General features: G+C 42.7%; 1 protein-coding gene across 1 annotated transcript in view; it reads right to left on the bottom strand.

Annotated features, from left to right (window-relative positions):
• Positions 1 to 953: 953 nt before the first annotated feature.
• Positions 954 to 24,067, bottom strand: part of TBCA (tubulin folding cofactor A) — a 23,738-nt gene continuing 624 nt past the window's right edge. The window contains exons 2-4 of the mRNA XM_048504740.1: positions 13,108 to 13,213; positions 6,073 to 6,159; positions 954 to 1,224 (exon numbers count right to left, since the gene is read on the bottom strand). Coding sequence (XP_048360697.1) covers positions 1,144 to 1,224; positions 6,073 to 6,159; positions 13,108 to 13,194 — 255 coding nt within the window. The 5' untranslated portion in view covers positions 13,195 to 13,213 and the 3' untranslated portion in view covers positions 954 to 1,143. The remainder of the gene's footprint in view (positions 1,225 to 6,072; positions 6,160 to 13,107; positions 13,214 to 24,067) is intronic.

Raw genomic sequence — 24,067 nt, 5'->3', positions numbered from 1 at the left:
GATACAGAGAAAGCAGTATTGGCCTCAAAATGATAACCATCTCTAAACAGAATATTTACCCTTGAAAAAAGAGATTTTTTGCAAGTCCTTGTTTGCAAGTCCTTGTAATGGACAACAAAAACACTGCCTGCTTATAGCTTCTGGTATGCTATTCTAAATGAACAGGGCTACATAGGAAATGAATCAACACCAGGTTGGCAGTACATTAGAACAAGACTCATCAGCGGAAGGGAATGCTTGGATTCCACACAGCATTCCTTTCATTTGATTCCCAATCTGAATGTATAAGGTTTTGCTTTCACTGCAAAGCACTGTGCTTGAGCTGACATCAGGTGATGTACAAATTCTATTGTTTGTTATTAACCTATGATGACTCATTCACGGATCAATTATACAAGCACTTTATGCCTCACTGACTAGAAATTCCTATAGAAAGCTGCTAGTCCAAAGAAACAGATTGTGTACTATGTTTACTAATGCAATGAAAGCATTTAAGTAACTATTATCAGCTAATCTAACTAAATGCTGTCCTCAACCAGGGAAAGAACTGAAGTCTGTAGAGACACACTCCTCATGCAAAATGATTTTTGGAGTCAGAGTCAAACTTTCAGATGGAGAAGCCATTCGCCTTTCACTGATATAACAACATGAATGCATGACTTCTTACACACATGAGAACTGTGCCTACAAGCTCAAGCCACTGTGTAGAATACATTCCTGCATGAAAACAATCCTTCCAGTTCAAATAGGAACCAGGCATACATATGCACAATGAGCCTGATGTCTCAAATTATGCCATATATAAATAGCGTTTCTGGGATTATGCATCTTGTACAGTTTAATAAACCAAAAGGATTCCTATTCAAGCAAACAAGCTTCAAAGCAAAGATGTAAGCACTGATAATTTGTCAAGTAAAGGTGTAACACCGATACAGAAAACAGTCAAGCACATATCACATAAAATCATTTATTCAACAAATCTTCAAGAAAGAGAAAGGCTAAATAATTTGCCAGTGCGAAACAGGTCATTTTAGCAAGGTATTATTCTCAATACTACTTGAAGTAATACAGCAGTGGCCAAACATTAGCAAAGTGTGGCAATGGACCCAATACCAACGCTTAAATACAAAGTGAAAAATCAATTTAGGCTTCTAATTTTACTGACTCCAGTACAGAACGTGCATCTTTATATTCTTCAGATTCTTCCAACTCTTTTTCATTTTCCTGAAATGAGAGAAAACCAACATATTAAATTGAACACAAAACAAGACTTTTACTACTTTGAATACTATATACCCACCCACTGCTTTTAAGATTACAGCATGGAAGCAAACATTAAGTAAAGACTGAAATCTTGGGGGTGAGAGGGAAGAACAGCATTGTGTTATACCTACTGCAGAAACCTTACGCTTTTGAAACCGCCTCCACTAACTTTTATCCATTAAAAGGAACTTATATTTTTCTCTACATAAATCAATATTAAAAATCAGCCCATAGTATATGAACAATTCAAAATAAATGATGGTATGGAATCCATGATTATGTCTACTATTTCTCTTCTTAAAAGAGTACATGGAACAAAGCACAGCACATTAACTAGTTTAACAAAACTGAAACAAAAGTTAAGGACTGAAAATCTCTTCTTAGACACACCTATACTCTTTTCCATAGAAAGATCTAAGTACAATTCTATATTAGTCTGCCACTTCTTCCTGGAGCTTCTTTGTAGTTGAATGCTGAACATTGGTTCTGTCTACCTGGTTCTGTCTCCTCCCCCACTCCTTCTGAATGCAAAAGTAAATAAAATGTGGTGCCTCCCCCCTGCATTTTGCAGATTACAATTACAATTTTGCACCTACAAAGAAAAGGAGCCTTCCTCTATCAGTCTTTTAAAAAACTCCTTAAAGAACCAAACTTGGTTAAGATCACCCAGAGCAGCTGTCAATTCTTATAAAGTCTGTGGTATGGCCAGGAGATAAGCCAAAGTGTCCAGCAGCTCTTGCAGTCATCTGGCTAGTGGTGGAGGCTTTGGCTGTCCTGGCTCTTGTAGCTCTATAGCACTAACAATGCTGAATACTGAACACCAATACTGAAGAAAGTTGGTGTTCACATCATTCAGCACACTATTTCACAACACAATACATTTTTCATGGGACTCGTAATCACAGCAACTGTGCTTTTATAACATGAAGAAGAAGAAGAAGAAGAAGAAGAAGAAGAAGAAGAAGAAGAAGAAGAAGAAGAAGAAGAAGAAGAAGAAGAAGAAGACGACGACGACGACGACGACGACGAGGAGTTTGGATTTATATCCCCCCTTTCTCTCCTGCAGGAGACTCAAAGGGGCTTACAATCTCCTTGCCCTTCCCCTGTGAGGTAGGTGGAGCAATGGAGCCCATTCAGGAGGCCGCTTGGCCGACCACGGACAGGACAAACAGCCTCAGGCAACAAAGAAGCATGTACATGGGAAACGTCAGATGGGCACCCCAGAGTGTGCTGCCGCAAGCCAGGCAATTGAGCCAATTCCTGAGAGGGGTATGACAGACACAACCTCCTACTGTGCAGATTCCCCTCTTGGAGGCTGCATTCTGTCTTGTTGGCTCTTACAAAATCCCACTTCGAGCCAGTCCAAACGATCCATCTGAAATGGCTGCGGATAAAAGTCCTCTTCTTGGTAGCCATTACTTTAGTGAGACACGTCTCCAAGCTTCAGGCACTGTCAGTAAATTCAAATTTCTGCACCTTTCACAAGGACAGGGTCATGATAACGACCAATCCTACATTTAAATGTAAAGCCAGTTCCGATTTCCAGATCAGAAAAGAAACTGTTCTTCCCAACTTTTGTCCACAGCCTAATCATCCAAAAGAACGGTTTTGGCAGAACCTTGATGTCCGAAGAGCTCTCAAGGCGTTCATCATTCGGACGGAAGAGGTCCGACAATCAGACAGCCTTTTCATAAATGTCTCCCCTCCAAAACTAGGTCACCAGATGTCAGTGGCAGCTATCAGCTTCACCCTAAAAGCTTGTATTATTGAGGCACATAAAGCCATCAATTAGCCAATACTTGCAGAGATCACAGCACACTCAATTAGGTGTGCATCCTCCAAAGCAGCCCTGCGGAATAAGGCTTCAGTGGAAGACATTTGGAAAGTTGCAATATGGTTTTCACTATCATCCTTCATAAAACAGTACAAGCTCCAATCCTGGGCGGCACTGGCGTAATGCCCATTGGGCAAGGTGGGCATCTGCCCAGGGCATTACCTTGGGGGCATCAAAATGCTGGGTTCATTTTTGGGTATTTTAGTGGTTTTCCATTTTTGGCCTGCAGGGGGCGCAGTGTTTAGGCTAGCGGCACCAAAATTTCAGCGTATCATCAGGAGACTATCCAGATGATATCACCCAGGTTTGGTGAGGTTTGGTTCAGGGAGTCCAAAGTTATGGACTCCCAAAGGGGGTGCCCCATCCCCCATTGTTTCCAATGGGAGCTAATAGGAGATTGGGGGCTACAGATTTGAGGGTCCATAACTTTGGCCCCCCTGAACCAAATTGCACCAAATTTGGGGGTATCATTAGGGCAGTCTCCTGATGAGACCCTGAAAGTTTTGAGACTGTGCCTTCAGAAATGTGCCCCCCACAGCCTGCAACCCCCATTGACAGCAATGCAGAAAACTCAATGCAGAACAAAGATTCTTGGGCAAATTTCTAGGATGTTCCTGCAGGGGGTGCATTTTGGGATGTATCGGCCCCAAAATTTCAGGGTATCATCTGGAGATGATGGCACCCCCCAAGTTTGATGCAGTTTGGTTCAGGGGGGCCAAAGTTATGGACCCTCAAAACTGTACCCCCATCTCCTATTAGCTCCCATTGGAAACAATGGGGGATGGGGCACCCCCTTTGGGAGTCCATAACTTTGGACTCCTTGAACCAAACCTCACCAAACTTGGGGAGTAGCACAAGGACAGTCTCCTGATGATATGCTGAAATTTAGGTGCTGATATGTCTAAAAATGCACCCCCTGCAGGCACAAATGTCCTGGTGCAAAAATAAATTTGGTCGTGGTGGAGTGGCCGCCCATGTGGGGGGGGGGGATCCAACTCAGGTTTTGCCCAGGGCTACCGTTTGCCCAGGGCTGCCTTGTTACGCCCCTGCTGGGCGGCCACACAAACCGCTTTTGGTAGGAGAGTTCTGGCGCACATTCTGGAGGACCATGTCTAGTTTCCCCTTTTTTTGTTGGACACTGCTATCAGAGGTCTCACCAAGATGGTCTTCGCCTCCAGGAGAATGGGCAATTGGATACTTACTGGGAAGGGTCCTTCTCCTGGGGGACAGGAGGCAATCTTGGCCCTCCCTGTCAGACATGTTGTCCAGAGGTGCTCCATTTCTTCTCACGACCAATTCATTTCTTCTCATGTCCAATACAAATAGCTCTTTATTCAATGTTCATAAGTTAAGACCATTGTCTGGTTGTGTTAAGGTTGTTGGTTAAGGTTCCTTCTTTTTAGTGGCTATGTCAGACGAATACTGGCTCAAAATGAAGTCTGCAGAGAAGACAGGAAGTTCAAAAAAATTGAAGTTCCTGCCTTCCGGAGAATGGAGTATGAAATCACCCACCAAGATGGCCTCCAGCAGTGGCGTAGGAGGTTAGGAGCTCATGTATCTAATCTGGAGGAACCGGGTTTGATTCCCAGCTCTGCCGCCTGAGCTGTGGAGGCTTATCTGGGGAATTCATATTAGCCTGTACACTCCCACACATGCCAGCTGGGTGACCTTGGGCTAGTCACAGCTTCTTGGAGCTCTCTCAGCCCCACCTACCTCACAGGGTGTTTGTTGTGAGGGGGGAAGGGCAAGGAGATTGTAAGCCCCTTTGAGTCTCCTGCAGGAGAGAAAGTGGGAATATAAATCCAAACTCCTCCTCCTCCTCTTAGTATCCAATGGTCCGTTTTCCCATCACATTATAATGTATGAGTCTATTAACCAGGAGATAAACAAAACTGACTCCTTTCTTAGCCACTATAGATGTTCAGTTACTTGGAATACAGACTAGGTTAAATTGCTCACACCAATTACATCTGACAATCATCACTATCAGTGTCAAATGACTATTTCATGGCTATCTTATAATGATGCCTTGTTCACAGTTCTTTTCCCTCTGTTTTTTATATATATTCTGTTGCCTGAATTCATTTCATAAAGTTGACAAAGCGAGCTCCAGCCAACAGAAGGTTCAGCTTTAATAATCTTGTTAATCTTTAAAGTACTACAGAACTCCTGTTTAATTTTTGGTGCAACTTGTCTATCCCACAGCAGAAAACTGGCACTGAATTTGGTCTGCTACTTGAGTTTTTTTTTAAACAAAGAAACCTTTACTTAAATGAAGGAAAGAAAGCTGCTAAATTGACAGATTTTTGCAGTGAAGTAGAAATATGAAACTCAGCCTCTCTTCATAAACATGGAATGTCCACCTCACCACCAGTCTATATCATGTTTATATCATGCTTGGCTCTAGGTCTACATTTGCCCTATGTGTGTATTAGACCACATCTACATGTTTACTTACACCATCTCTATCAGATACACAGCAGAAATTTGGAGTTGCAACTTTTAATCTGTTTACCTGTTCAATCAACCAACTAACAGCAGAAGCAGCAGCAGCAAGCTTTTATTGGCATAGACAACAGTACAACAATAGTAAAAAAACTGATTAAAAACATACAATACAGGAAATAAGTTTGAACTAACGCTTTATAATATGCTTCAGCTGGTTAACTGGAGGAGGACATTTTATTTAATCCAAATAAACAGCACAAATTTCATTTTGAACTATTTGAGTTTGGATATGTTGCCAAAATGGAAAATAAAAATAATAAATATGGTATTTCCTTTTAAGAACAAGTACCAGCTTTTATTTATTTAAATATTCATACTTCAGTATTTCAAAAGAACACCCATATCAAGGATTTTGGTATTAAATAGACTCACATAACATCATTTAATCAGTTTTTAAAACCAGCTAATTAAAGAACCATTTTTAAATTTGATTGATAGCCCACTGAAATTATTTCTTCTGTACTTACTAATAGCTGAACAAGGTCTGCATGAGCAGTCTCTAATCTGCGCTGGCAATCTGGAATCATCATTCGAGATTCTTGTAAGATCTCAGTCTGCAAAACAGAAAGTTGTGAACTACATGAACAGTTCAAAGTGATAAAGTACAACCGCACTATTGTCTATGGGCTGTTTAATAACATGAAAGCATTCTGAAGTGCATACTGGTACACAGAGCACCATAGTTTATTTCATTAAAAAAATGTAGTACTCCAGAACATTTTTATAACCAAAGCAAAAACTGGTAAAAGCTTTCTAAGAAATATTTGTTTAAAAAACTCTTTAATAGGAACCATTTCCCCTGCTGTCACAAACAGCTTCGTCCCAAATGGGATCAGCTGGTTATATAAATATCTCCTGCATCTTTTGGGTAATAAATAAAAACAGTGTTCAGATAATACCACACAGAGATAATTACTGCATGAAAAAAGTTATTGAGTTATTGATCACATTGTATGCTCACTGCAGGAGGTTCTGACTAAAAGACAAAGGTAAAGAAAAATGAAAAGCAAAGACCAGCAGGCTCATATTTTTTGATGCTTATCATGCATAAAAAGTTATTACTTATCCTTGGGTTTCGTTTTAGAAGAAAGATTATTCTCACCATGCTCTTTGAGCAAAATTACTGATCTGGCACCCCACTGCATTTGAACATCTTGCATACATCTACAAAAGACAATTTTGTAATTGCGCACAAAGCCGTCTTACATTATTTCAAGGAATATTTTCACCCCCAAGCCAATTCTCATGGAGGTGGAGGACATTTTGTGGTCTTCCTTTCCCTTCTGCTAGGAGGCAGGAAAAGCTTTCACGTCACTTCCTGTATGAGTCGGGGAAGCCATCTTCTCCCCAGTTTATTTCCTGCCTCTGCAGGGAGTGCATGGTTTCTTCAGGCTCTTACAGAAACTGATTTTTTAATCCCTTCCGTCTGTCCGTGAGTGTGTCTCTCTGTATTTTGTGCCCCATTTTGGCTTCTTATTGGAGCAATTGGAGGAAACTAAGGTGCACCGGCTCCCAAGGCCACGCAGCTCCCTTTTCCCCGCCGTTTTCAGCCTGCCTCTTCAGCCCACCGTTTTCTCTTCAGGCCGCCTGGCTCCTTCTCCCCTGAAAGGGAGATTTTTGCCCGTTTCGCAGCTGAGGCAACAAGGGCAGCTCAGGATCGAGCCTTAGAGCCTTGCTTGGGAAGCTCCAAGCCTCCCCCTGAGAAGAGCAAACAGTTGCAGCCGCGTAAGAATCAAGCGGCTCGACCTGCAGATGGCACAGCTGCAATGGAGTGCCTTCCCAGAACGCTTCATCTAGCGGCTGCTTTCCTGCCGGCACCATCAGCTTCCCAAGAGCAGTGGAGTGCCTGGCCCCCGAAACAACGAGGGATTATCCTGATCATCATCCTTCTGAGACAAGGCAAGATTGTGGGCCCCCAGGGGGAGGAGAGGAGATAGTGGATTGCTCCTCACCTGACATGTTACTCACAAGTAACACTTCCCCCGAGCTCAATGGCTCCAATGAAGCCCTCATTAACAGGTTTAGGGCTGTAATGCAGGAGGAAATTCAAAAGTACTGTTTGGCCAGGGAGCCCAATACAGCACAGGTCCATGTCCCTGAGCCCATTTACAGGTCCAAGTCCCTGACAGTCAGGACTCTCATAGTCACCCAGGCCTCCCACAGTTCCCATAGGGAACACTCTAGCACCCATCACCAACAGGACCCCCTGCATTTCCCTGGAGACGAAGGGCACAGCGAGCTGGAGGAGACGGAAGAGGGGGGTTACTTTTCAGATTCAGAACCCCTCAGATCAATCTATGCGGGGGGGGGGGGGTTCAAACAGGAGGACTTGCAGTTCCTCATTTTAAAACAACTATTACAGCTCTACATCTTCAGGATCTCGAGGATGCAGAGGACCCCTCGGTCACTTTTTCTCATACCCAGTCCAAGCCAATTAAGGGCTGTTCCTGGGCCCTCTTCAGCAAAGAATTAGATCAAGTCCTTATAGAGACCAAAGATAAAAAGCCCATGCCAAAGTTCATTCGACAGGACCAACCCCAGGGCTCAAATAGGAACACTTCTCATTCCCATAGAGTACTCCTCAGAACATCCCGGGAAGGGGGCCCGTATTGCATGGCAACCCCAGGCCTCATGGCTATCCCATGGATCTTGCAACCCCAGGGATCTTGGCAACAGGGATCCTTTCAAGGGTGATAAATCTGGCAAGCCCTTCTGTCCCAAACGGCCCTCTAAACAATGACAACCAAACCATCCCAGTAGGTGGTTGCCTCCTACACTTTCGTCACTCCTGGCAGGGCAGCCATGTAGGCTGCTGGGTGGCAGAGGTGGTTTCCATAGGAGACATGATAGAATGCTCAAGAATCCCTCACTGACACTTCCTTCTGTCCACGTTGTCCACTCAACCAGACAAGGCCACCAGAACTTGGAAAGCAGTCAATCACCTCCTTCATCATCAGGACAGAGCCCATTCGAAAAACGAACAGCCTCTTTGTGAATGTCTCTCAACCAAATTTGGGAGGACAAATGTCAAAGGCCTCCATCAGTTCCTCCCTCAAAGCGTGCATAATTGAGGCTTACAAAGCCTCTACAACTCCAGTACTGGATGGTATCACTGCACATTCAATCAGAATGCAGAGTGCAGCCACTAATGCAGCATTCCAAAATCATGCCTCTGTTGAAGAAATCTGTAAGGCTGCCACCTGGTCTTCAATTTCCTCTTTCATTAGGCACTATAGGATACACTCGTTCTCTTCTGCCCAGACTGTTTTTGGGAGGAGAGTTCTTGAACACATTATTGGGACTGATGAGTACCCATCCATATTCAGGACACTGCTCGGGGAGGTCCCACACAAGATGTCCTCCTCCTCCATGAGAAGGGTCCATTAGGTACTTACCATGAAGGGCCTTTCTCATGGATGGCTAGGAGGACATCAGTTCCCAATACAGTTATTAGTTATCGTTAGATATTCATTTTTCTTTCACTATGTTTCATGTGAGTCTGCGCTTTCGATGTTTGCTTTGCTGCTTCCTGTTTATATCTCTTGTTGAAGTACAGTTACTGCTTTGCCAGTTAAGGTTACTGGGGAGAAGATGGCTTCCCAGCTCGTACAGCTCATACTTTGTCTCCTAGCAAAGTCCTCCTAGTTGTCCATGAGAAAGGCCCTTCACGGTAAGTATCCAATGGACCCTTCTATAATGTATCTAATATGGTTAGAAATAAAAATCAATTAGCAAATCTAATTCTAGCATTAAAATTCTTACAGCAGTTCTGAGAATTTCAATATTTCACATACTTGTATTTACATAAATCCTATTAACAGGGTTCAGCCTACATGATTTCATGTACCTCAAACCATGAAAAGAGAATGCCCCAATATGTCTGACATATGGACAACAGGGTAGTATGTTCAACTTCTTGTGAATTTCATTGTCCACTGAATACAAGTTCCCTATTCACAGCCCACTCAAGTTCTCAGAAGCATCCGCACTGAATTTACTTTTAAAGCGTTATACTCTCATCCTTCAAAGTATTCTTCACTATGTACAACACCAAGGTTTCTCACACTATTTCACAGTGAACCCATGCTAATTTAAGGGAAAAGCATTTTATGACTTGCAAGTTATCAGGACAATAAAGGATGAGAGAACTTTTCTTGTTGTTCTCCTGGTCATACGTAGGAGAGAGAAAGAGGGCAAAGGGCATCACAGTGTGATTTCAGGGTAGGACTGTCAAACTCAATATATTACTTAGCCATCCTCAGGTAGCATCGATATACTATCTCTCCTCAATTTAGTGAAAATTAATTTTCTGAAACCCTTTTCCACATGTAAACTACCTACTACACTGGTTTTAATAAATGTATGAGTATATCCAAAGATGAAAACAGGACAGGAAGGCAATCCTAAAAGGTATGACATATGTTACACCTTTTCCCTGCCCCTATACCAATTTATACAGCAAGCACCACTCTCCTACAATAAGGTGGAGAGAGCAGTTATTCAGTTGCCTTTAGTTCAATTTTATTTTTAATTGGGAATCAGATGCCAATTAAGGGTGATGGCAACACAGTACAAATCCATAGCTTTCACATCACCAATGAGATAAAAGCTCTTACTTAACAATGCTACATTGATGGATCCTTAATACATCAATATGTTAATTTTATTCTCATATCTAGGAGGTATTTAGTTGAAGGAAAAAACACAGAAGGTTTAAATAGAATCCCAGAGTAATGTTCTTATATCAACAGGCTTGCGTATTTTTACATTTATTTGTTTATTTATTTATTTTGGAGTCACTACCAAGTACATCAAATTGTTGTGCTTTTAACTTGTATCTCTTTGCGTTTAATACAAGAGTCATAAAATATTTTTCCAAACGCAGAAGTACAAATTTTCCTTGGTTAAAATTCTCACATGACAATTTTAAGAGAACTGACTGCAATACTTAACAGACTATTCATACGTAACAGGGCTTTCAATAAACTCTCCAAGACTTCAGCTTCCCTTTATCATAAGACACTTTTAAAACCCCAAAATAAAAGGGCTGTTCTCAAGTGCCCAGGAGTGGATGTCCCCTTGTTGTGACTCTGTAATATTGCTTTAGGACAGAGATGATTCTGCAGCTGTAGCAAATAAAAAGTCTCTTTCTGGGAGGGATACAAGGTCCCTTCAACTGTTTCTGCTAATTAATACTGACTTTGGGAGGAGGCGAGAAGGGTAATATTACAATTAAACCAGACAATCTGAACAGTGACGTTTACAAGTAATATTTTAGGAAGAGACTTGATTCTACATAACTTACAAGATTCACCTAAGACTGGCTGCTTGCTACTGTTCAACAGCAGCCAATGTGGTACAGTTGTCAATTTCAGACTAGGATCTGGATGACCCAGGTCTGAATCACACTCTGGCCCAAGGTCAGTCGGTGAGCTTCCATGGCACTTACACATTGACAGCCTAATCTACCTCACAGGGTGGTTGTGAAAATAAAATGGAGGAAAGAAGAATGATGTAAACTTCTTTGAGACCCCACTGTGGAGAAAGATAGGTATAAATGAAATTAACAATATAGCTACAGATGTCAGACAGATAAAAGATAGGGTGGTAGGTGGAAGGCAAAGAAAAAAGCAGGAGAAGGGGAGAAGGCATGAGGACTTTCAGAGAAGGGAAAGAGAAAATAATGAGACAGGGACAATGAAATGTCCCCACAACCCCTTGTGAATTCCTTAATTGTATGTTGATAAATACACTCAGGAAGGACAACTTCTTCAGCAGTGATGAATACAGACAGATGGCCTCAAATGTATGTGGAAGTAAGCACCATCCATTTTAGTGTAACCTTCAATGGAGAGGAACTTAGAATCACAGTCTCAGAAAGGTAAAAATACTTCCTATTTAAATAAAACAGCCTAAACATTTTAATATACTGCATAAAACTGGGGCAGGAACAGATTGATTTCCGAGCATTTTTGGACTGCCATGTCATGTCTGATTACAAATTATGCTTTCTATACTTCTCAGTGTAAATAAAGTTTTAACAGTTATAGAAGTTTATGCAATTTAATGCACTATTTTGGTATCAAGTCAAATCTGACTTACAGTGCCCCCTGGTGGTGTTTTCAAGGCAAAAGACTTGCAGAGCTGCTTTGCCATTGCCTGCCTCTGTGTAGTGACCCTGATATTCCCTGCAGGTCTCCTATCCAAATACCTGCCAGAGTTGCCCCTGCTTTGCTTTTGAGATCTGATGAGATGAGGATGAGATCAGGCTAGCCTGGGCTACCCAAGTCACGGCAATACACATAGAAAGTTGAACAGATATTTTAATGACAACAGAATCTGAAACTGAACTGTGTTATGAAAAACTGTCAGCAGGAAGAATCACAGCTGCAAGGTGGGGAAGAGAGAGAGCAAGGAATGAAATGCCAGAGTCTCAGGGCAGGAAGCATTAGTCTCACAATACTCCTACATACCTGCTCTAAAGGTGTAAAAACAAGAGGCGTCACATTTACAGATATCCATCCGTGAGTGGCTTCAGGAGACAAAATATTCAGCCTCCATGAACACCACAGTTACAGGACTTCTGGATTCTTCCATAAAACAGTTCCCTCCCTATTTAGTTCAAAGCTCAGTGATGAAGGGAATAATATATCAGAGGCAAAAAATGTTCACTTTAATTGGGAGGGCAAGTGCTGGGCTCTGTATATGATATTGAGGACCACTTCTCAATGTTTCTGCTACAACCATTTTAACAAAGATGATCCCCAGTAACATGCAGATGTATTTTACTGCCAAGAGCAGGGAAAAGAATCCCAGCTTCACAGCAAAGCCCAAAAAGGGAGTGGTGGCATAGTGAATCTAATAAATAATAATAAATAATTATCCCATCCAAACTTGGAATGTGCATTTTATACTCTGTCTCACCAAAAGGAAAAAAAACAAAATTGTAACTAGACCTAGGTAGGCACTAGAACACAAACTGAGCATTCTAAAACAAAGACAGTCCAGCATGTGGTAAATTATTTTTGGTTTTTCCTTTTGATGAGACAAGAGTATAGTTTGTTGGCAAACTTGAGTGAGAAAGCTTACCTCTCTGCCTTGCCCTCAAGTTCAGTTCTAAGATTTCTAAGTAGTACTATGTATCTTTTCTCCATATGTTGAAACACATAATATATACAAAAATGTTATAAGTAATGAACAAACTACTGTATACATTTTCTTTTATATCTGACAGAGCTTTCAATATGAGGAAGCAGATGATGAATTTGAAGCACAGGGTTTACCCTGAAATTACACAATTACAATACCTAAAACCAGGGGTCTTCAAACTATGGCCCTCCAGATGTTCATAGACTACAATTCCCATGAGCCCTACCACTTGGCCATGCTGGCAGGGGCAGATGGGAATTGTAGTCCGTGGACATCTGGAGGGCCATAGTTTGAAGAACTCTGCCTAAAACCTTAAACATAAATCAATAGTTGAGAACCATGGTATTCTTTACCTGCTTTTTGATTGCATAGTCATCTCCTGCTTCTGCTTTCATTTTCTCAATCTTTTCTTCTTGCTGTTTTGCTTCTTTTTCATACATAACCTTTTCTTTTGCCAATCTGCATATAAAACAGTAAAATACATGTTCTATTATAATCCAATATAAGAATTCCTAACTAAAGTTGCACAATCAACATACAACGGCACCATCTGTAAATGACTTCAGCCACACACTTCAATTTTCAAAATGTACTATTTAATTAAACATTTAAAGTGTAGCTATATATTGGTGAAATGCAGAGATCTACTTAGGTTCATATTTAAGACTCGCCCAATTGAATTCCAGACTTTCAAAAGCAGACTGTAATATATAGGCTCGGCTTATTAAATACTCTCAGTTTGAAATGATACTTGAGAAAACTATGAGAGTCCACTCAGAGTAAAGGAACTAATTTCATGGGTCTTTGGATCCTAGCTAACGTCTCACTAGCTGAAGTCTCTCTCTCTCTCTCTCTCTCTCTCACACACACACACACACACACACACAAAGAGTAGAACAAGTGTTATCTGGATTTGTATTCAAAACATCTAGCAGGCAACACTGTCATAATCTATTTTTTTATTTAAGACATTTATATGGTGTCTTTCTATTCAAGTGGGGCCCCATAAGTTGGCGAACGTCAATGCAATAAAACAGCTTTCAAAAAGCATAAATAACAGTTTAACAGTAAAATAAAAATGACGTTCGGACACTCATTATGAAGGGCCCTTCTCTGAGCGAGGAGGACATCTTCATTTGGGTGATTCCCACCACATACCCAGAGAGACAGGATCTAAACTTCAGCTTCTTGTTTCCAATGAAAGTCACCCCTCCTTTTCTCAGTTTTGGAACTCCGAGGAGCAATGATTGTAGTATCAGTAAATAATATCTGACCAGAAGACGAAAAAGGGAGAGAAAGGGACATTCTCATGGAGGTGGAGGACATCTTGTCTGGATGTTCCTCTACCCATTTGCAAGGAAGCAGGAAACTGAAAACATCACTTCCTGTAGGAGTCTGTAATGCCATTTTCTCTCCAGTATTGTTTCTGCCTCAGCAGGGAGAGCAGCTTTTTTACCAGGCTCCTATAGGATCTGACTATTCAGCTTATTCTGACTTTTCTGTGTCTTGTGTGAGTGTTCTGTGTTTTGTCTTCAACCTGTCCTCTCCATTCCTTGTCTTTTGGATTCTTCAACTCTATAGAAGATCAAACAGACGAGGTTGCTCTGGCTTCTCTCTGAGGAACTTCCCGCCTTTTTTCAGCATCAGCCATTTTAGATGGAGGCCAGGTCATTCTCCCCTCCTAGGGAGAACTTTGCCCATTCATCTGCTGAAGTGACTGGAGCACACTTCACACTCCTCCCTCCTCACCATTCACTTGGGAAACCCCCAGTCTCCCCTGAGCAGGCAAAGAAAACTCGGCAGAACAAAAAGAAAGCCATGGCAAGGGACGGCAACGGTGCAGTGGCTCAGAGCAAGAAGAAACACTGTGTCTTGCCGCAACTGAGCTTGGCATCCCCCCAGGACGTGGCTGGAATCGGCGGCTCCCTAGCTGGCACTACAAACTCCCCCAGAGCAGCGGAGTGCCAGGCAGCCAAGCAACAACCAGAGACGAGCATTCCTCAAACCTCCAGTAAAGAAAGATCTTTGTAATTCAGGGGGAGGAGGTGGAAGACAAGTCGCAGGAATAGCATCCATGGCAGAATTACTCACGAGTAACCCTTCCTCATGGCAAAATGCATCCCCCACTGCCTCGGTGGACATGTTCAGAAGGGCCATGATGAGGAGATCCACCAGTACCACAGTGCCAGGGACCAACATGGACCCCCAGTTCATGCACCTAGGCTCCACTCCAGATCTCCCCAACAGCCCTCTTCACCCCAGATCTCCCCACAGCCCTCATAGGTGGGACACCACCAATTCCCAACAGGATCTCCTTAGATTCTCCGGGGATGAAGAGAATAGTGTCTCAGAGCACAGTGCTGAGGGGAAACATTTCTCGGACACAGAGGATCCACCCACAGATCCTTCTGATTCTTCAAGCAGGAGAATTTACAACTCTTAATTAATAGAACTATAACAACACTAGATTTGCAAGATACGGAAGATACAGAAGTCCCTTTCATTCTGTTCTCATCTGCTTCCAACAAGCCCATTAAGGGATGTCCTAAAGGGAAGGCAGACTACTTCCCTCAGGAGGACAAACGAAATGGTTTTTCCCCCTACCAGAGTGTTTTGAAAAAAGAATTAGAAGAGAATGGTTTAACCCCACTGCCAACAAGTCTCTGCCTCCTTCCTTTAAAAAGCTTTCTGTAGTGCCACAATATGTCCATAGCATGCTGCAGATACCACCAGTTGATTCCCCTGTAACTACACTGCACTCTGCCAAATATTAAAGACCCTCTGGATAGAAGGTCTGATTTGGTCCTGCACAAGTCACATGACTGGTTAGCCGCAACCTTAAGGCACTCGCATCATCATCCACAGTGGCCAGAGCAACCATGCTATGGCTGAAAAGGATCCTTAAGATGATTCCACCAGAGGCGCAAGGGATCAGAGAGGGTGTAACAAGGGTACTCTTGGCCAACTCATTCTTAGCTGATGCCATGTTCGATGCGCTCACATTGGTTGCCCAATCCATGGCGGCCAACATGGTGGCCTGACTATCACATATCCTGCAGCTGTGGAAAGGTCTACATAGGAACCACAAAATGCAGCATTCAAACTCATATTAAGAAGCACAAAAGACACTGTCAGTTTAACAATCCTGAAAAATCTGAAGTTGCAGAACATGTCTTAAACAAAACTGAATGTAACATTTTATTTGAAAACACTGAAATTCTGGACAATTCAGAAGGTTACCAGGTCAGACTGCACAGGGAGGCCATTGAAATTCACAAACACCAAGACAACTTCAACAAGAAAGAAGAGACTCTGAGAATTAACAAAGCTTGGCTACCAGTACTTAAAAATACCAGAACCAAAGCCCAAGGGCATGCTAAGTTCATGGACAATGGACTCCACCCAAATACAGGATTTGCATTCACCAGTACTGCTGCTGCTGCTGGGAATGCAAATGTGAATTACTCCCTGGACTGAAAAACCCCACCTGCAATACTATACTATCAACAACACCTTTGCATAGCAAGTTCCACCCAAACACTTACTGATTGGTTCCTTACCTGGGGACATGACAATTTATACCCCACTAAAACATTCCCTTCTCGCTGGACACAGTGTGTAACAGTCTTCCCCCTGTGATACACCTCTGAAGATGCCAGCCACAGAGGCAGGTGAAACATTAGGAACAAGATCCACCAGACCACGCCCACACAGCCCGGAAAACCCACCACAACCAATTAATTTAACAATCCAGTAAAACATATAAACATACAAATACACATGCATCAAAGAAGAAAGCCAATAAGAGGTTACTGGAGGTATGACAAATAAAACAAAAAAGTCTTCATCCGCTGGTAGAAGACAATGACAGGGGTAATGATTATTAGGAGGCCTTGAGACCTGGAGAAAAGGAGGGATCCTTCCCCTGATGGAGGTCAGCTCTTTCTGGTCACTTAGGCCCACAACCTGAATTCTCTGATGAGGCTGGCTACTCAGGAAAGAATGACAGCCAAAACTGTTTCCTACCAACTCCATATTTTTCTTGGATTTGTATCCAGTACACATGAACACAGGAAGCTGCTTTATACTGAATCAGACCATTAGTCTTTCAGGGTCAGTACAGTCTACTCAGATTGGTAGTGGCTCTCAAAAGGTTTCCAGGTTAGGTCTTTCAAATCATCTATTACCTGAACCTTTTAAGTAGAGCTACCAGATACAGAACCTGAGATCTTCTGCATAACAAGCAGATGTTCTACCAGTAAGCCATGCTCCTCCCATGAAGCAGTTCTTCATGCCTCAGATGCAAAATTATGTGCCATGTGCAAGGAAGTCCTCAATGGTAGTGGGAATGCTGTGGTATACTTTCTGGACAAGAGTGGTAATCAGCTAGGAGGCTCACAAACCTGATCAGGAGAGCTTTAAACTGAGTTATGTGGGGAAGCCAGGATGAACTTGAACTCTTAACATGAAAATGCACATACGACATAATAGGCATCACTGAAACCTGGTAGGATGAGTGTCATGATTGGAATGTAATACTCAGGGGTATAACCTATTTAGGAGAAACAGATCAATTAGGAAAGGAAAAGGAATAGCATGATATATCAGAGATGATTACACCTGTGAGCAGGTTCATGACTTAAATCCTGAAAGCCAGGTTGAGAACATCTGGGTAAAAATTCAGGGGGAGAGAAACGATAGTGATCTCATTGCAGGGGGGTCTAGTACAGACCCCCAAGCCAGATTGAAGAGTTGGATAATGCCTTCTTGGAACAGATGACCAAATATTCCGAAAGGAAAGATATAGTAGTAGTGGGAAATTTCAATTATCCTGATATTTACTATAAGGTTCAACAAATTCCTCACTTATTTCATAGTCCAGAAGGTGAAAGAAACAATAGGGGGATCAGTTATTTTAGATCTTACCCTAATGAACAGTGATGACGTGGTTAATCAAGAGGAAAGAACATTCGTCTTACGCGTGAAGGGTCATTCTCCATTGAATGGAAAGGGCATTTGGGTTCTATGTAGCATCCAATCAGGGAGGAAGGAATCTAAAACAGATTTCAGTTTCCTGGGATAGCTGGAGACAGCCCACTCTCTTCCAGTTCGGAGACTCCGGTCAGCATATGAAAAACCACTCTCCCAACTTTATGGATATCATCCCTGTCTAGCAGATAAACAATACAAAGGCGACAAGGAAAGACATGCCAAGGAGAGTTATATATTTATAAAGACATGCATGGAGACAACAATCTCCAACAAATAAGAAATCTTATTAAACATAATAATTGCAGAACTGCCTTGTCTTAGGAGAAGAAAAAATATCACCACTTGGGAGGGCAGATGTCCTTTCTACTCAATGGAGAACGGTCCATTGGTAGACTTACCCTGAAGGGGCCTTCTCCTGGACGGCGATGAGGGCATCCTGATTGGGTGATTTCCCAATCCATACTCAGGGAGGCAGGACTAATTAAATGTCACTTCCTGTGTGGGATTGGGATCCCTTTCTGCTCCAGTATTTGACTAACACAGCAGTAAGAACAAGAACAAAAAACGGTAACTGCAGGTAACAACAGGAAGCAACACAACGAAGAATTAACATTAAACAGTATTTGAAGAACAATCAGGTTCGAGTGAGAACTGTGAATTCCAAGAAAGTGGAACTTTTGTAGGATAAGTTTAAGTGTATACACTATGTGTCTGAAGATGGAAGCTCAAGGGGGGGCCAGGATGCCCTCGTCGCCGTCCAGGAGAAGGCCCCTTCAGGGTAAGTCTACCAATGGACCGTTCTCCTGGAGGCGACCTCGGGCATCCTGATTGGGACCTCCCCGAGCAGTGTCCCTTGTTGGGTGGGTATTCTATTCCCCAAAAATGTGCTCTAGAACACGGTGCCCGAAGACAACCTCATTGGCCGCTATGGTGTGCAGTTTGTAGTGTTCCGTGAAGGAGGTTGAGGAAGACCAGGTGACTGCCTTGCATATATCTTCTACAGGTATTTGTCGTCTGAGGGCCACGTTGGTGGCTGCACTTCTGGTAGAATGGGCCGTGATTTCCGGAGGGACCGGAAGTTTTGATTGCCTTGTACGCTTCAATGATGCACAGCCGGATGGAGGAACTGATGGCTGCTTTGGACATGATACCACCTTGGTTGGGCATGGAGATGTTGATGAAGAGGCTTTCTGTATTTCTAAAGGTTTCGGTTCTAATAATGAAAGCCTTCAGAGCCCTTCGGACGTCGAGTTTATGCCAGAGGAGTTCTTTTGGATGGGATGGCGATGGGAAGAATGTAGGCAGTACTATTTCCTGTTTGAGGTGGAATAAGGAACCGACCTTGGGGATGAACGTGGGATCCAATCGCATCACCACTCTGTCTTTGTGAAAGATGCATAATTGGGAGTTCACTGACAGAGCACGTAACTCCGAGACTCTTCTGGCCGAAGTCAGAGCAATTAGAAGTAGAAGCTTCATGCGAAGCCACTTGAGGTCGATGGACTGTATAGGTTCGAAGGGAGATTTTGTGAGGGCGTTCAGTACCATGTTTAACCTCCATGAGGGGAACCTGTGGACCACGGGAGCTTGTTTCTGTTTGACCCCTTTTAGGAAGCAGAGGATGTCTGGATGTTTTGTGGCTGGCCATCCTTGGATGCGTGGCCATACAGTAGTTAGCGCTGCCAACTCATGTCTTAGGGTAGAGCTCCTCAGACCCCTATCGAATCCGTCCTGCAGAAATTGTAGAATCTGAGGTGTTTTGGGACGCATGGGGTCGGTGTCGTTGTTATTAGACCACTGTACGAAAGACTTCCAGGAGGAGTTATATATACGGATGGTAGAGGGTCTTCGTGACGCCATGATGGTTTCTGCGACTTTCCTGGAATATCCTTTTCTGGCTAGTGTTTCGCGCTCAATTTCCAGGCGGTTAGACAGAACCATTGAGGGTCTGGATGGTATATTGGCCCTTGGGACAGCATGTCTACCGGAGTGGGCAGACGAAGAGGGAAGGTGGTTGATATCTGTAGAATGGAGGAAAACCATGGCCGTCTGGGCCACCATGGTGCCACTAGGATGATCTCCGCCTTCTCTTTCCATACCTTTCTCAGGAGTTTTGGAATTATGGGAATAGGAGGAAAGGCATAGAGAAGTTGAAGAAGGAATTGGAAGTAATAAGAAGAATTTGGAAGAAAATAGAAGAAATAGCTTGGAGCTAATGCCAAGCCCTGCACTCCCTGCTCAGGCAGGAAACGAACTGGAGCAGAAAGGGATCCCAATCCCACACAGGAAGTGACATTTAATTAGTTCTGCTTCCCTGAGTATGGATTGGAAAATCACCTAATCAGGATGCCCGAGGTCGCCTCCAGGAGAATGACCCTTCACGGGTAAGACCAATGTTCTTTCTCAATTGAGTTCCAGGACATCTGGGTGACCTTCTATAGCAGTGTAATTTCTACAGGGTGGGATCAAAGTAATCTCCCTGAATATGTTCTAGTACTCTTCGTCCAAAGGTGGCATCTGAGGAACTGACTATATTTAACCAGTAGTGGCACACAAACATAGAGATAAATGACCAAGTCGCCGCCCTACAGATTTTATCCACCAACACTCTGCTATTGAACGCCGCATTGGTTGATATCTTGCGCAGAGTATGCAGTGATACCAGTTGGTATTTGAAGCCTCTGAGTCCTGTAAGCTTCTTCAATGCATTCCTGAAGGCATTTGCTCATAGTCTAGGAAGATAATTTCATACCCCTGTTATAATTGACCACTGAAATTAACAGGGAATTCCTGAGTCCGGTGAGGAAAGCTTTAAGAGCTCTCCTAATATCCAGCTTATGCCAGCAAAACTCCTTGGGATGTTTTGGCTGGGAACAAAAGGTCAGTAGGAAAATCTGTTGTCTGCGGAAAGCTGAGTTTGGGATGAGTGTGGGGGTCTGTGCACAGCACCACCTTGTTCTTATGAAAAACGCACAGGGATAGCTTTGCTGAGAGAGCCGCCAGTTTTGATACCCTCCTGGCTGAGGTGATCGGCACTAGGAAGATTTCAAGGAGTATGACGCAATAGGTTCAAATGGAGGACCTGTCAGAGTGTGGAGGACCATGTGCAGCTTGATAGGGCCTGCCTGGAAACTAGCACCCCTCAAGAATTGTCTGATATGAAGATGTGCGGACAGATGATGGCCATCCAAATCAGGAATGACTGAAGTGATAGCTGCCACCTGTAAGAGTATTCAAACTCAGAACATCCTTGACTCCCTCCTGGAGGAATCCCAGAACATCTGGTAGCTCTGGTAGTGTGGGATTCCTCCTTTCTCCAACACCACATTATGGAGGCCTTCCAGGTGGTGTTATAGATTCTCCTTGTAGAGGGTCTCCTAGCCACCATGATGGTGACGATAACCTCCATATTGTAACCCTTAGACCTGAGACCTTAAAGATTTCCGCTCAATTTCCAAGCAGTTAAGAGCAAACGATCGGGATCCAGATGTAGAACTGGACCCTGTGATAGTAAGTCTTTGACCTGAGGAAGTCGAAGGGGTTTGTAGACTGACAGAGTTAGGATGTTCGCGAACCATGGGTGACAAGGCCACCCAGGCGCCAGAAGTATGACCTCTGCTTTTTGTTCCCGGATCTTGCGAAGCAGTCTGGGTATCAATGGAAATGGCAGGAAGGCATAAAGAAGACCCGAGGCCAAGTAGAGGACAAGGCATCTGTCGCGTCTGCCAGCGGATGATTGACATGAGAGTAGAACCTGGGTGTTTTGTTGTTTCGATTGGATGCAAAGAGGTCCAGCATCGGTTGACCCAAGGACCTCGAGATCCAGTAGAACACCTCCATCTTCAGGGTCCACTCCCCTGGGTGAATGGTCTGATGACTCAGCCAGTCTGCTTGTGAGTTGAGGATACCCCTGATGCGATCAGCTCTGAGGGATATAAGGTGGGTCTCTGCCCACTGAAGGATGATGGTCACCTCTTTCTGGAGAGCCTGAGACCTGGAGCCCTCTTGGTGATTCAGGTAGGCCTTGGCTGCTACGTTGTCTGTTCTCACCCAAACATGGGTCTTTTGAAGAGGTGTTATGAAGCCTTGTAATGCCAAACACTCTCAATTCTAGGACACTGATGGGCAACTGGGATTCCGAGGGCGACCACGTCCCCAGTAGGTGGAGATTGTCCAGGGTCCCCAACCCGAGAGGCTTGCGTCTGTGGATACTTGGTAGAAGTAATCCAAAACACCTTGCCCTGTGACAGGTTGGAAGTCTTGGTCCATTAGAGTAAATTTGACAGTCTTTCATTTTATTATCATCTTTGCTAAACTGACTTGAGTCAAGCCTTGGTTTGATTATTAATTTATAATCTTGTTCCATATTCATCAGCCGATGTGAGCTCTTGAAGTGGTTTTGAAATCACAAGCTCCCATATATTATTAAATATACACAAAAAGGTGACACATTTTTAAAACTATGTTCAAAAACCTTGAATAAATAAGCCCAGCATGATCCAAATCCATGATCCAAATTGTTCTTTAAATGAAAAGGACAGTTGGTGTTCTCACCTAAATCCAGTAAAAACTTCTATAACAGAGGAAACCTGTGCTTCAATTTTGTCAGACCTTGGTTAAGAAGCTGTTGTATCACCACCATGCTTGCCTTCTGTCACCAATTAATTGATTCTGAAAGATGCCTTTACAGATTATAGCCAGCTGGAACCCCAGACTTCAGTTTCCCAGCCAGCAACTGTCATGACTGCTTTGACCAGTCACCACAGTCTCAGCAGAGGTTAAAGAGTTGCAAGGCCATGTGATTTCCCAGATCACAGGTGTGCATAACATTTTAGGGTCAATTACTGGTGCTGGTTCATATCATACCAGAGCTATGCCACATATGTATGAATTGCATTCCAAATAATTGTATTTTTTTAAAGGTATTAAGAATAAGACAGTGATTACTAACACTTCCCAACATCAAATTAGTATTTAATATGAGGAAGCAATATATTGTAATATGAGGAAGCAATTATATTGTTGTTATCGATTTAATCAATTGTATATGTGAATGTTGTACACCGCCCAGAGCCCCCAGGGGATAGGGCGGTTTATAAATAAATACATACATACATACATACATACATACATACATACATACATACATACATACATACATAAAATAACTATCCTAGTGCAACTGCACTAGGGCATCACAGCTCAATACTCCCACAGTCATGCTGCACTGGCACCAAATGATTGTTTAATAATACTCACTATCACAGAAAAAAATCTGAGCTTACTGGACGTTTTAGTACTCAGTGACATTTTGCCTAAATAATACAAGTTCTCATACATAAGAATATGTGTGCATGCGCACGTGTGTGTGAGAAAGAGAATTAACACCAAGTGTTTGTGTGGTAGTTCTACTCAGGGAGCCACATTTTGTCATTCACCACAAATCCCAGTGGTTCTACAACCCATGGTCTCCAAACTCCCTAATATATCTGGCCAAATCATGAATAAATTCAGACTCTACTATATCCAAACATAAGTATTTTGCACATGTTAGAGAATGAGAATTTCTCATAACCAGCCTGACAGCGCCAAATATAGAAGTCAGAGCAGTTTCCATAGGACAGTTGAACATGTTTAAGCAAATTTTCTCACTTAAATTAATGAACCTTAGAGAGCCATCCTATTCAGAATCCTAATCCTAATCAGAATCCTAATGGGGCTTAGTCCCAGGAAAGTGTCTTTAAGACAATGGCACTGTTAAATACTTCAATTTGGTTGGATTATTGTATCTAGGGTGGCTTTTATAATAGAAATGCAAACTGGTCCACTAAGGATTACACAGTCTAGGAGTAGAAGCATTCAGATGCAGTCCCTTAAATTTATCAATATAATTTAAATTTATATTATGGCTGAGACAAAATGATCTGGAATATCAGAAACGGGATCATTACAGTTCTTTATTCTGATTTTAGTCAAGCAAGCCAGTTAACAGAATGAATAAAACATCAGTCTATTTTTAAATATTCAGATTTCAAATATGCAAGCATTAATTAATGTGAAATCACAGAAAGTCATGTTTAAAGTAAGCTTAACCCAGAGAAGTCTCATAAAATATTGGAAATTAGAAGTGAATCCTATATCAGTTTCAAAGTTAAATGCTCTATTCTCCAGCAATTGTAATTTTTGCAAGAATATAAAACTAGCATCTGAGCAGCGAAGGTAATTATGAGAGGAATGCCTAACCCAGTCAGCAAATCTACTGCTTCCAAACATTAGCACCCCCACCCATTGACTATCATTAAAACAAAGGTAGGATATGCT

This window comes from Sphaerodactylus townsendi, linkage group LG07 (assembly GCF_021028975.2).
Source record: "Sphaerodactylus townsendi isolate TG3544 linkage group LG07, MPM_Stown_v2.3, whole genome shotgun sequence".
Classification (NCBI taxonomy): domain Eukaryota; kingdom Metazoa; phylum Chordata; class Lepidosauria; order Squamata; family Sphaerodactylidae; genus Sphaerodactylus; species Sphaerodactylus townsendi.
Note: the sequence above shows the minus strand (reverse complement) of the source record. Positions and strands in the feature narration are given on the sequence as shown.